The following is a 15,703-nucleotide window of genomic DNA, read 5'->3' as shown; positions in this document are numbered from 1 at the left end:
AAAACCAAACTTAATCCTAATTTGAAACCAAACTTATATGATGACTTAAATTATTAAAAAATATTAAAACCAGGTAATTGGAGCCCATCTACGATTGAGAAACTATGCTTCTTGGACTTGGATGATTAAACCCGGTCCAACACGTTTTTTTATTTAATTGGTATTTTGACAGGAGTATTATATATTTATAACTAAAAAAGATATTAAAAAAATCTAATGAAGGTCTTAGTAGACATGACTTGCTCATGGCCATGGGGACATTGACTCGCTAGTCGCTACAACAACCTTTATAGTTTAGACTAAATTTGATAAGCAATTGCTTGACAACATAGTTAATAAATTTATAAATAGTTTAATATAATTGTGACATAATTCGAATGTTAATTAGTATTTTTTTATTTTGGTGACTAGGAATGTTAAGTATTTAATCAGGGATTTAAGCTCTAACGGTGTGTACGAAGAGGATTTCTTAGTTGCTTATCTTCACTTTTTTCACAAAATCTTAGATATGAAAAAAAAAAAAATAATAATCATCACTATACTGTCTGGATATATAAACTAGGCAAGAAGGGAGAAAAAAAAGTTTCACCAGCTGTTTTTGAATAATAGTCATTACAATGTTATCAAATTCAAATATTTATTTTTTTTGTAGTAATAGTAAATAATTAACATGTAATAAAATGTTTCCATTGACATAATCACATAATAATTTGTAATTATTGTTGAATTCATATAATTGTTTACAATGAAAATACATTGATAGTAATGAATAATGAAGTCTAAATTTATAAATCTCAAAAATACTATAAAAATTATTCTTCATTAATTATCACTATTTTACTATCAATAACATATAGAAAATTAAAGAATATATAATTTTTTTGGGTTATTTAAGATACTTAGTTAGAATAACACTTTATTTAATGTATTAAACATGATATTATTATATTCTTTTACAAATTCTTAGTTAAATGGTTTTTTCGCCTAGCTATTCGGTATTTGGTGATCTGTAGAATCTGTGAGATTTGAAAATGAGTGACAATTTGTTCAACAAATTTCTTCTAGGAGTTGATATGCCTCAGCCTCACTAATTCCGATTAGCAATATTTTTTTTTAAATATCTGTATCATTTTTATCTATATTTAATAGATAATAATAATTTTGTCTATTGTTTTATTTTTTTCAATTAATTTTAATATAAGAATAAAGAATATACACAAAAATATACACAAAATAATAAAACTAACAATTCTATTTTTATTTTGTCTTCTTCATAAAAGCTATTGATCACGAGACTCTTGACCATATAATAACAGACTATTCACAATTACACATGGTGATTTATTTAATAACTAATTTTTGTGCGAAGATTTTGTACATATAATACGTACATATATAAATGTAGATAAATAGTTTAGTACATTTTCGGTTATAGTTTTTTAGGCACAAATATAGCTATCTATATGATGAGAATATAAGAGATATTTAGTGTAAACAATATTATTTGGAAGACTTTAATCATATATTTATTATTATTATTATTATTATTATTATTATTATTATTATTATTATTATTATTATTATTATTATTATTACACATATTTAATATGAGTAGAGGTAGGGCTCCCTATATAGCACTAGAAGCCTAGAAGAACGATTGTCAATAGGTTAGTTGTATCTAAATTAGAAGTATGGGAGAATAAATAGACTTTACTGAAGTATGGCTTTGAATCTTTAATGTAGGTAATATTTAAAAGTAACATATTTACGCTATAAATTTTAGCGTCAATTTTTAATATTATCACAGTTTTACCGTAATTTGGTCATCAATTTTAATAATATTTTTTTAGTGTATTTGCACTAATTAATTATAAGTCACTAGGTTAGAATTATGCTTCCAAATTAAAAACTATTTATTTCAAGTGTATATATATAAATTCAACAACCATGCTTATGACATCTTTCCTTCTTTAATTTATTTTTCCCTAAAGATATATAACTGCGCTCCTTGCTCAATACTCAATAGTCAATAGAAACACGTTGTTTAATGCATGGAATTGAATGGAATTGGTTTCGGTACCAAATGAATGTTATAAATGAACTTAGCAATCAAATGAATGTTAAAACGGCGTTTTTAAGGCTATTAATGAATAATCCTATTGCAAAGTGGTATTTTACAACTAATTGGATGCTGTATTGTTTAAATTATGCCTCTTTATATTATTACCAAGACCAATAAAATATGAAAAAATATAAGTAAATAATTTTTAATCAATCAATTTTAAACAATTATAATTAATAATAATTAATTTTGTATTTTTTAAAAAATAAAATTTAAATAATTACTATTTAATAACAATTACTTAATATAAAATATAGTAATTTAAAAGTATTTGTTAGCTTATTATTAGTTAGAACCCTGTTAATTATCTAACAAGATTGAGAAAATATTTAAAAAATTAAATTGTTTTGAATATATGTGTGTGTGACTTTGGAAAATTTACTGCAAAAGTCACATACAGAATGTAGTAATTGTGACTGGGTATATCTATTTCGTCATGTTAATAACGACTTAATATTATTTTATTTTTTAAAATGTAATATGATGGCTTAAATTAATTAATTAATTAAATCCTACCTTCTTAACATTTTCTCTCTCAAAATTATTTAACTGTAAAATAATGCAACATTGATAATGAACCTATCACACCACTTTATTTTCTACTGTAAATCTATAAAAATAATTTCTAAGACTACTATTTAACTTTATAATGACTTGTTTAATAATAATAATAATATCAAAAAAATTTATTATTTTTTACTAACACTTGGTGAACACTCAAAATTCTAAATTATAATTCTAATAGTGTAAAAATAAAATATTAATTAATCTATAATAATAAAAAAGTTTAATTTTAATATACTGATAATGTAAAGTATTTTATACAGTCGTACAATTATATCCGTTTTTTTTGTAATTATTCAAGCGACCAATATAAAAAGTAGTTATTTTACTGAAAATGTAAAACTACTTTAGATTAACATGGTGTATCAAAATTAATTTCTTGATAAAAAGTACTGTGCTAATTAATATTTATGAATATTGAATATAAGCATAGCTAGCAAGCTAGGAAACAATGAAGCATAAAAAAAGTGAGGGAAAAGAATAAAAAATAAGTAGAAAACAAGGGATGGAGTTAATAAAAGATGAGAATGAGAGATAGGAAGGTAGATTCCAAAGGTGTTGAAAGGAACATCACAGAGAGGCTAAGAAGACGAGCAAGAAAGAATTTAACATAGAGCCGATTTCACAGACGGCCACTAACAACCATTCTTTCAGCCGGCTATATCCCCACTGTTTGCCAGCCCCATCCCCTTTAAATTAACCCCCCCTTACTTTCTACTATATATTATTTGCATGCACCATTCTACTCTCTACTTTTTCATCTATCTTTCTTACTCCTTGGTGCAACTAACTTCATTTTTCTACTATTATTCATGGGAAAGGCATCACAAGTTAACAAGAATAATAATCATAATCTTAGTGTAATCAATGGCAGTACTACCAAGGTGAAACGTACGAGGAGGAGTGTCCCTAGAGACTCTCCACCTCAAAGAAGCTCGATTTACAGAGGAGTCACTCGGTATTTTAATTATTTTATTTATTGTTATTGCTTTTTTGTTTTTTTTTTTCTTCGCTAATTATGGATGGTATCATAGGCATAGGTGGACGGGAAGATATGAAGCTCATCTGTGGGACAAGAATTGCTGGAATGAGTCTCAGAACAAGAAGGGACGACAAGGTAATAATTAGTTTAATTTAGTTTGATTTCATATTGAATAATCAATGTACTAATTTGCTAGGTTTGGTTTCTTTCTTATGGAATAATCTCAATCGTGTTGTGGAACTTCTCATCGTGTAATTTCTTCAGTCTACCTTGGTACGTATATGATATACATTATGTTAAGTATGTTGATTAAGGTAATTAAGGGAATTAATTAATCATCCAAGTGTGTGTTAATTAAGGTGCTTATGACGATGAAGAGGCCGCAGCACATGCTTATGATCTAGCAGCACTTAAATACTGGGGTCAAGATACCATTCTCAATTTTCCGGTACTTTTACATTACTCTAATAACATTATGAATTACGTGAGAAAAAAAAAAGATGCATATGACATTACAAATTAAAATTATTTGTGTTCCAATAATTATAGGTATCGAAGTACCAGAATGAATTGAAAGAAATGGAGGGTCAATCAAGGGAGGAGTATATTGGATCACTAAGGAGGTAATTATATTAATCTTATACAATTATACCTACCTCTTTTAATTTAAAGTAATCAATTTACCAATCAAACTGGGTTTGAAAAATAAAATGAAATTAAATCTTTGTATTTACAGGAAAAGCAGTGGATTTTCCCGGGGAGTTTCTAAATATAGAGGTGTTGCAAGGTATATATATATTCATATAATTATCGTCAGAATAATCAAATTAATCAGAAATTAAATATTAAAATTCATGACGTTTAATAATCACATGATCAGACATCATCATAACGGAAGATGGGAGGCTCGGATAGGCAGAGTTTTTGGGAATAAATATCTCTATCTTGGAACTTATGGTACGTTTACATTAATAACATACATTATATTATTATTATCGTTCATACATATACTATATATGACGTATTATGCATTATTATTCATCATTTTGTAATTATCACATTCTGTTAGGGCGTGCACAAACTCGTCGTATACACTATCGTAATCTAATTTGCAAACCACCAAATTAAATACCATAAAGAGACATTTAATTAATTTAATTCAATTGAATTGAATTCAACCCCATCTGCATGGGCATACATGTGCTATGTGTGGCAAATTTAATCAGTCACATTCAATAGGGTAGGAAGTTCCACCAAACCCTAACCGATTTTGAAAATTTTTAACTTTTACTTACTACGCGTATGTAATAGTAGTAGTAGAGTGAGTAGTGACACTAGCATATGCCATTATTATCATTAATTTAAAACATTAATTCATGATAACATAGCATGCATACCTTATAATAAATATAAAATTGAATTTTTTGCAGCTACACAAGAAGAAGCTGCCACTGCCTATGACATGGCTGCTATTGAATACCGTGGACTTAACGCCGTCACCAATTTCGATCTCAGCCGTTACATTAAGTGGCTTAAGCCTAACAATAACAGCAACGAAAATGATCATAATAATAATAATAATAACAACAGGATTAGTTTTAATCTTGCTGCTGCTGTTGCCGTTGATTACGTTAACCCTAATTGCAATAACACCAACTTCACACCAAACTTCAATAATAATAGCCTCTTCAACCACGAACCATTATTCATTAATAATAATAATATTGATAATAATAATAATAATGGAAGTAAGTTGGGTCAGGCTCGACCTGGTGCCACGTCAGCCCTAGAGCTTCTGCTTCAGTCGTCCAAGTTTAAGGAAATGATGGAGATGACGTCATCAGTGGCGAATAATAATAATAATAATCCATCAACACCAGCAGAGTGTAGTGATGAGTTGCCACAGTGCAATTTCCCTGACGACATTCAAACTTATTTTGAGTATGAAGATTCAAATAAGTATGAAGAAGGAGATCATGATACGTTGTTCAACGAGATCCACTCATTTGTGCCAATGTTCCACTGCGATGACTTCGAGAATTGACGAATTTCCTGATTTTCTTAATTTATTTCATTTATTTAATTATTATTATTATTATTATTATTATTATTATTATTATTATTATTATTATTATTATTATTGCATTTTTGTCTTATACAGCATGTGTATTAAGACTTGATCTAACTGTTGTTAAGATTTTAAAGAACGGTTTTTGCTTGGAAGGGATAGGGGGAGCTAGCTAGAGAGAAACATATATAATTATATATGTCCTTGACAAATTAATTATTATGTTGATTATTTATTTTGATTTGTGAAATATGTATTGGGAAATCAAAACATTGTTTATAGTAGGGGTGTTTGAGTTGCAGTTTGGATTGATTTTAAGTAAAAAATTTATATGATTCAAATGCTAGTTTTATTTGTAATGCGATTTGGATTGGATGATTTTAAAAAAAAAATCGATTAAATTTCAAGTGGTTTGGATCGAATTAAATATATATAACAAGTTTCTAACATCAAATTTTAAATAACTAACAATAACATTGATATAACAAGTCTCAATAATAACATAACAATATAAATAAAATTATAAGTTAGTTAAAATAAATAAATTATATTTTAAATATAAAATATTTACTAAATAATAATAATACATGAATAATATAAAAATATATAACAAATTAACATGTTGTAACTATAACTATAAATATAATAATAAAATAATATTATAATAAATTATGCAATTTGAATTAAATTAAATCGATTATAAAAAAATAGTAAATTTAAAATTCAATCTAATTTAACAATTTATAAAAAATAGAATCCAATCAAAATTAAATTAATGTGATTTTAGTTAATTTTTTATTTAAATCAATTTGAATTTGAATACTTCTAGTTTATAAATATGGAGATTAATATTTTGTTAGTTGTTGATGGATCGAGGTAGCTAGCTAGGTGGTGCGGTTAGTTATGTTTGTTGACTAACTTCCTTCTTTGTTTTGCAAATGAAATAAAGATAAAAGTAATGTATTCCATTTTCTTTCAATCAAGTATTGTTATATATTTTCGTGCGTATATATATGTATATATTAACTAATACTATTTTAGTCAAATACTCAAATTAACAGAGTACGATTGCCCTAGTTTTTATGTCCAGATGTACGTTAGTTATTTGGCCGTCTTGTTTATTTGTGTGGTTGAATGAATGAAGTCATTTTTAAGAAATATAAATAGAAATTTTAGAAAAATAATTTGTATTTGAATATAATTCATAAAACTTTTTTATAGTCTTTTTAAAAACTAGTGTATATTTCCGTACTTTGTACGGGATAATACATAAAATTATATTGAAAAATTTTATTAAAAAATTAAATAATATATAATAATTATTATTATAAATATTTTATAAAGTTATAATTAAAATCAAACTCTCAAAATTTTTGATATTAAAAATAATTAGTATTTGTCTTAATCAATTTGAGTTTGTTAAGTGATCACTCGTCCGCTTAAACAACTATTAGAAGTTAGAATCTCGCCTTGTGTATATAGTAATCCATTAGCTAGTGATAAACCGTTGATAAATGGAGTATCAATACGTGGTTAGACTTGGCAGGAGTTTTCGAATATGCAGGTATCCATCCCGTCCATACCCAGATGAAAAGGGTAATAACTTGACCCGAGTCGGGGCAGATTTTGCTCAAGATAGGGTTTGGTCGGATTTAGGGTATACCCGCTCCAAATATATACATATAAACACTTTTTAGGAATTAGGATTTGCCTCACATTACACATGATTCATAACTTCAGTCTATACTCTATAGCCATGCAAGATAAACTCAATCATCCTCATCTAAAATCTTCTTCTTCTCGACTTCTTCAAAAAAAAACCGCATAACTCCTGTCATGTTGTTGTTGAGTTCATTGCCGCTTACCTTTTCACAACTCCCATCAGCTTCCTTCACTGCTAGAGACGGACCCGCGTTTAATATAGAGGGGCATTTGCCCCCACAACTTTTTTTTTAAAAAAGTAATTCTTATATACATATATACCACTTATTATATTATATTTGTCTCAAAATAAAATATAAATAGTTCTTTTGTATTTTATGTTATAAAATATTTTGTTAAACTTAACACATAATAATAATTATATAGTTAAATTTGATTTAGTATGAAAAATAAATAAATACACTAAAAAATTAGTGATAATTAATTATATTATATTAGTTAATTAATTAATAATTAAATTATAACTTAATTTTTTAATTAAATACAACTTAAATTATTAGTGATTTTTTAAAAATTGTTTAAGATAAAAAATATATTATCTATGTATTAATATACTGTAATTATTTTGGTTAAAAATTTATTTATACTATAAAAATTATAATAAGTAGATTTGACAATTAAGTAAAATAATTGTTTAAAAATATATATAAAAAATAATATTTAATCATGTTAAAAATAAAAAAAGGTCTTTATAAATATTTTTTGTTATTTTAAATATTATACTATGTGTATGAAATTATATTTTTATTATTTTAAATATTATAATAATGATTGTGTGTATATTTGTAGTTCTTATCAATATGTATTAGATAGTTTTTATTTTAAATTTTGAATATATCTAAACCAATTTAGATTGATCAAGTGATCAACTTAGTCGTCCGCTTAAATAAGTATTGAGGGTTCGAATTCTGTCTCGTATGTATAGTAACTCGTTGCCGGCTAATTGTAGATTCTTAAATGGAATTCAAATTCATGACAGATTAGTCCTTAACTTCTTGAATATCGTGGGAAGCAAAAAAATATCTATACCTAAATTTTATTATATTTTTGTTCCCATTACTAAATTTTTCTGGGTCCGTCACTGTTCACAGCTTATGTCATCATCGCTGCTTGATAAACCACTATTTTATAGTTTATATTGTGTTTAATTGTGTGGTTTTGTCGTGATCCTTACCCACTTATTCATCAATTTAGCATGCATTTAGATTTCCTTCCTGAATTTATTACATGTTTGAAAATTGCTTCCTAGAGACTTTAATTATTTAATTTTAATTCTCCTTTATTCCGTTCGATGTCGTAATCTGTGTGTCAAGCGTTTCAGGCTTTATAGGGCATGAATGAGACGGAGATTGGAGAGGAAGCTAGCAAAAATGGAAGGAACACAAGAGTTTGAGGAGATAACCAGCGAAAAGTGACGCGGTCGCGCGAAGGAGCGCAAATCGCAGTGACGCGGCCGCATGGCTTGCGCGGCCGCGTGGATTGGAAAGCACAAGCAACGCGGTAGCGTGGACGACGCGAACGCGTGAAGAGGAAAAGCGCCAGCGACGCGTCCGCATGGACGACGCGATCGCGTGACATGCGCGATCTGCATAAACTGCAGAATCTAAAACCAGCGATTTTGGACCCTATTTCGGCCCAGTTTTCGGCCCGGAACAGCGGACCAGAGTCAGAGAATATGCAGAAACAACAGAGAAAACATTCATTGAGTAGTTTAGATCTAGTTTTTCACTCTCTTAGGTTTTTGCTCTCTAGTTTTTAGAATTTTAATTTTCAATTGATCTTAGCATCGGAATATTGAGAAGAGTTATTTTCCTTATCAAGACTTCATCACTCTAGTTTGTTCTCTTAACTTGGTTTTATTCTTCCATGTTCTTTGTTATGTTCAATTTTGTCATTCAGATATTTTTATGATTAATTAATGCAAGGATTATTTCTTTTTAATTTAAATTCCATTCGAATAATCATGTCTTCTTTTAATTCCCTTTCATGTGCCATGGATTCTTTATTTACAATGCGTGAGTAGTTTCATTACTTGATGGGGAGTTGATTAAAAGGAACTCTTGAGTTGGAAGGATTGAAAGAAAAATTTTTAATTGGGTTGAATGTTGGATTGCTATCCTGTCACCGACGCCAATCCCTTTGAACTAAGTGGGTTGCAACTTGTGAACAGATCTGGCATTTCCACTTGTTTGACTTTCTCTTACCTAGTAAGGGATAACCAAACAGAACAACTATTAATTATAAATTAATCTTACAATCACACCATCAATGATAGAGATTCTAACCAATCAATTTCCAGTCAAGGCCTCTTATTTTTATTATTTAAAATTTCTCAATTTAAATCCCAATTTACTTAGCTAAACTCTTTTTGGAATATCTGATTAATAAAACAACACATTTTTCTGCAACTCGTTGGGAGACAACCTGGGACTTAAAACTCCTAATAATTTTAATTTAAACTTTCAGTGACATATTTCTAAATTGATAGGCAGATTTTCGGTGAGTTAAGAACTATACTTGCAACGTAACCATTTTAATAAATTTTTAATTCACCAGCTTCTATTATTTCATCACTGCTCATCCCGTTACTGTCGTTGTTGAGCCCGTCACCACCATTTTTCTGCCGAGTTTCTTTTCTCTAGGTAAATTTTCCTCTCTCTCTCTCTCTCTCTTTCTCTCTTTCATTGTGAGTTTGTTAAGTTCTTCTCTTCTTCTTCCAGAGACTCATCACTTAGTCACCTTCGCTATGAGCCCGGACGTTGCCGTTGCAGTTTCATCTGAGTCTGTCACCGAATAAAATAGAATTTTTATTCAAGTTAAAAATAGACATGCATGAGATCATTTTTGCATGTAATTTCTGAATTTTCTCATCCAAATTTGATATATGTGATTGAGTATTTTAGTATGGGATCATCATAGTTTTGTTGTGATACTAATGTGATAAAAGTTTCGGTAATTTCATAACTAATATATGAGATAGACCAGATTATTAAAGTAATAAGAGAAATAACATTCAGATTTATTCGTAAAATATATAAGAGGTTATCTCAGGAAAATATATTTATAACCCAAATAGAAGATTGTTAGGAAATTCTTATTTCTTAATATATTTATGGATAATACATATATTAATTATAATCGTAAATTAAGTAATTTCACATTAAATGACTTATATAACGGTGATCTCATTTATTGTCATAAATATTAAATTAAATAAGTCATTATTACTTTTGATTTGGATAAATGAGATTAAAATCATAGATACTATTTTATTTGAGTTTTAGGGTTTAATGAGTGTCACACTCAAATATAAATAACGACTTTAGAATTTTGGTCTCCAACACATCAAACTCGCCTTCGTAGCTCTTTTTCCACATTAAAACTATGATTCAGCCCTATAAAAAATACATAAGGTTTTGGTTAACGAAGATCAAAAAACCACAAGAGTCAAACTCTCTAATCTCAATCATACTCTCGAATGAAGAGACGCTTCCGCACTCTTAGTTATATTTTTTTCAGCTAAAATAAAACTTTTATTCAATCAAATGATAATAAATAATTTTATTGAATTAAATTATATTAATGTGATCATTGGATAATAAAGAATGCTAGAAAAATAAATAAATAATATTTTAAGAGTATAAAAATATTAAATTGTCATTTCAATTTACTTTTTTAATTAACGATAATAAATATTTTAAATTAATTAAATTTTTACAAAATTTATACACCTAAAATTATTTCATTTTTTTCAAAAATCTTTTGAAAATACAATGGTTCAACGAGAGGTTGACTGTTGAGAATTGAATATAATATTTTTAAATTTGTATTTTCAATAAAAAGATGTAATTAGTTTTATCCATCCTAAACAATTCTATATTCACTATTACTTATCCATCTAAATAATTCTAACATGGATAGAATATTATTTTTAGATGCAAAAAATTTAAAATATATTTATACTATTTCAAAAATTAATATTCATATTTAACTTTGAATTCCAACAAATATGACAAAAAATATTATATTTTTTAGTTAAAAAATTAAAGTAAAATATCTATAAATATATTTTTGTGCTTTAGCTTTAGATTTTTCAAAAAAATTTGGCAAGTTAATGGAATCAAATCATATTTCTATAACATACATAAGAATGTATATTACACATAAATAAAAAAAATTAGGTATAGTAAGAACAAATACATAAATTAAAATAAAATTTAGAAAAATAAGAACCAATAAAATATTGAAGGAAAGAAATATAAATGGAAGAGAAACAAAATTATTAGATGGAAGAGAAATAATTTAATAAATTTTATGTGTATATAAAAGAAGAATAAAAAAAGATATACAGTACTTTATTTAATTTAGCAAGATTTATGGGAATAAACACATAGAATAAGAGAATAAAAAATGATAAAAAAAGAAGCTAAACATCTGAATTAATATCAAAAAATAAAAAATAATAAAATAATGATAATCTATCATAATCTTAATCTTTTAATATAATTAATGAATAATAATATAATTAATCTACCATAATCTTAATATAATCTTTTAATATAATTAATTTTAATTAAATAATCAAATAAATTGAATATAAATATGTCTAATCTAATCATCTAAAAAATAGTAAATTTTTTACAATTAGACGTATTATATATATATATATATATATATATATATATATTGAAAATAAAACATCACTTTAAAATGAGATTATTATTATTAATGACATATAAATATTAAAATTATATTAATATATTAATAGAAATACATTATTATAATAAAAAGTTGCAAGAATTAAAATAACTGAAATTTATTAACTTTAATTAGTTAAATTAGCATAAAATAAGGAAGAGATAATTAATCAGATTAAATAAATTAAAAAAAATATTACTAAACAAAGTAAATATTACAATAATTATATTACTAATTGAAAAATAATCTATTTAATCAATTTAAATTTTTATTGAAAATAAAGAACTAAAGATTATCAATGAATAAAAATAAATAGGATATAATACATTAAAGAATAATTTTGGTAGTATAAATAATAAAATTAAATTGTTATATACAATTTTTATTTTTTATCTTATTATGATTGAAGTTAACATTAATGGTAAAAAAACTAATTTTAAATAGTCCCAATTTGTATTTTACAACATAATTAAAACATAATTCATAATTTTTTATTTTGTGATTAATCAATATTTTTAAAATTTTTTGGTTAAGTCTTCTATGTTTTATGATTGATAAAATTTGTTTACAGAACACAAATTTATGATGAGTTTTTACAATCATAATTAATTAAAAAAATAAAAAATTATAAAAAATCAAATAAAAGATAAAAAAATTGAGTAAACAATTATTTTGAAACTAAAAATTTGTTAATTGTGCTAGAAATTCTAAAAATTTATATCTTATTATATAATCAATTTTGTTACTCATTTTAACCTTATTATTCATTTATTGTATCTAAAAAGTATATAATGTCACACTTTATTTTTAAAAAGATGAAACTCTTCAAATACACGGTATAATATATAATTTAAGAACAATAAAATAAAAATATCTAGAATTTTATAATAGTATTTGAAATTTTTAATGACGATAATACAAAGTGTTTAAATAGACCAAATAAATTCAATTGTTATTTTGTGCACATCTTATTTAAATTTGAATCTTAAAATTTACTTTTATCTTTTTTTCTAATATAAATTATTTTTGACAAAAAATAGAAAAAAATTTATTAGACCAACAAAATATCCGATCAAAAAATTTTTATAAGAAGATTTATAATTAGAGAAGAAAAGAATAAAAGTATTAATAATAATTAAGAAAAAGAAACGAAGCTTGTATTAAAGAATGTTAGAAAAGAAATAATAAAGTTCATATTAATAATAATAATGCTGAGAAATGATGTTGCTGCTTTATACTTCTAACCAGGGGCGGAGCTAGGTACAAGGAAAGGGGGGCAATGGCTCCCCTAATTTTAATTTTTTACATGTAAATTATATGTAAATTTCAGTTTAGCCCCCCCTTAAAATTTTATTTTAGTCTTATTTTATTGTGTAAATATTTTTTGCCCCCTCTAATATTTCTTCTAGCTCCGCCCCTGCTTCTAACCTTTGTCTTTGGCCATCTTTTTTTCTGTTCTTTGCTCTCTTTTTTTTTAAATTATCAAGTCATAAAAAAATAAAGGACAATTCAAGAAAACAAAAGCAGCAAGATCGAAAACAGTAAGATTAATAGTAACTATACAAATCAAAATACATAGGAGAAAAATAAACTATTATATGATAGAATTAACATGAGTATATTTTATCATTAAATAAATAAAGTTAATACACAACAAAATTAAATGTAAAGAGAAAAAAAAAAGAAAAAAGAGTTAAAATATCCAAAATGATAAAAAGATTATTCTATAGAAGACTATAAAATAATGAACTTCTAACTAAATTAAACTGTACTTATTATTATTAGAAAGGGTAAGAGAGAGCAGTAGAGAAAAGGTTTGTGTGTATTCAAGTTGTGTAAAATAATACAATATAGAAGGATATTTATAGGTGCTAAGAGAATCGAAATAATAAAGACGTAATATCCTATAATAAATATTTAGATATGTTAAATAATGCTAATTGATCCTAATTATACTCTAACAATTATATTCAATTAATTGATATACATAATATTAAATTATGTGATACTTAAATATCTCAATTAGTTGATATAATTAATCCACCGTAATGAATTGTATTTAATGAGTTAAAAGAAATAAATCAGGAAACATTCTAAGAAACATGCCACATCAACTTTATCATTAAATGCAAAAATTCGATTTTTATATAATAGAATAAATAGAATAGATATATATCTCATTATTCGTTATTTTAACTTATCTATTAATTATATTTTTTTTTATATTTACCACTCAATATATTAAAATGCAATTTATATATCTAGATAAGAATTACATAGATATTTAATTAAAAGAGCATTTAATTTTTTAAAATATAATAACAGTTTTAATTTCTTTGATTTTTTTCTTACATTTTTTTGAAGAGGAAAAACACAAATATAATTAAAATTTATACATTTAAAATGTGTTTGAACTTTGAAAAATGAAATGAGACATGAGAACCCACAGACACTTGGCTTTAATGAATCTGTTTACACCATTCAACTCAGTGTTCTTTAGCTTTCTGTTTTCTTCTCTTCTATTTCATATGAATTTATCAGTGCCAAACATGCATCACATAGAGTATTTTTTTTAACTCCATCCTAATCCATATATTATCTTTGCTAAAATAAATATAAAAGAAAAAAAGACAATAAATAAATTAAAGTTATTATTATTTAAAGAGACAGTAAATATATTAGTATTTTTGTATTTTAAATTAATTAAGATCTAAATGAAAGATAACATTAATTTAAAAAAGTTAAATTAAAATTAACTCAAACATTGATATTTAAATTATAAAAAAATTGATTTTCATATTTTATAAAATAAATTACTGGCGATAATTATAAATATGACGCTATTTAAAATTAAATAAAGTAACACAGATAAAACAAATAAAAAAATAAAAAATAACTTAATCTTGTATAAAATTTACCTATAAAATTCTATACCAAAAAATGAATTTAATTTTAGTATATTAATAATATAAAATATTTTATATAATCATTCAATTCAATTAGATTTATCTATTTAGGTCATTATTAAAAAATAAATTTAAGATACTAACATACAATTACTTTAAATTAAGCAACAATTATCAATACTATACAAGGGACACACTATTCCACTCAGAGTGATTGTCATAAAGAATAATTTTCTAATTTTCTATACTAATATTAAAAAGTTTATATAATACTATATAATAATATTATAATTATCAATACTATATGATATCAAAACAAAAAAATCACTGTGCTAATATAATATTATCAATATTATATAAATCATCTTTTTATTTATTTTTCTGTGCGTATATAATATTTAATTAACACATTAAGACATATATAATATTTTGTTAATACATATATAATATAAACTGATTTACAAATTATTATTAATTCGTATATAATGTATAATTAAATTTAATGAATTCAATTAGAATAAATAATAAATTATTTATTTTATTTCAGACTTTATAAATGAATAAATTAATTAATTAATATAACAAATTACAATTAATGTAGTAAAATTAATTAAGTAATATATATTATAATAAATTATATT

At 24.8% G+C, this 15,703-nt stretch overlaps 1 protein-coding gene across 1 annotated transcript; it reads left to right on the top strand.

Annotated features, from left to right (window-relative positions):
* The first annotated feature begins 3,223 nt into the window (after positions 1–3,223).
* LOC112777664 (AP2-like ethylene-responsive transcription factor At1g16060) lies at positions 3,224–6,035 on the top strand. Its single transcript, XM_025822090.3, has 8 exons — positions 3,224–3,644; positions 3,721–3,803; positions 3,933–3,941; positions 4,028–4,116; positions 4,218–4,291; positions 4,405–4,455; positions 4,549–4,625; positions 5,099–6,035. Exons 1-8 carry the CDS (start codon positions 3,499–3,501, stop codon positions 5,710–5,712), a joined length of 1,143 nt encoding a protein of 380 aa, XP_025677875.1. The 5' UTR covers positions 3,224–3,498; the 3' UTR covers positions 5,713–6,035.
* The last annotated feature ends 9,668 nt before the right edge of the window (positions 6,036–15,703 follow it).

Source organism: Arachis hypogaea, chromosome 1 (genome assembly GCF_003086295.3).
Source record: "Arachis hypogaea cultivar Tifrunner chromosome 1, arahy.Tifrunner.gnm2.J5K5, whole genome shotgun sequence".
Taxonomy (NCBI): Eukaryota; Viridiplantae; Streptophyta; class Magnoliopsida; order Fabales; family Fabaceae; genus Arachis; species Arachis hypogaea.
The sequence above is the reverse complement of the archived record's forward strand: the minus strand, read 5'-3'. Positions and strand labels throughout refer to the sequence as shown.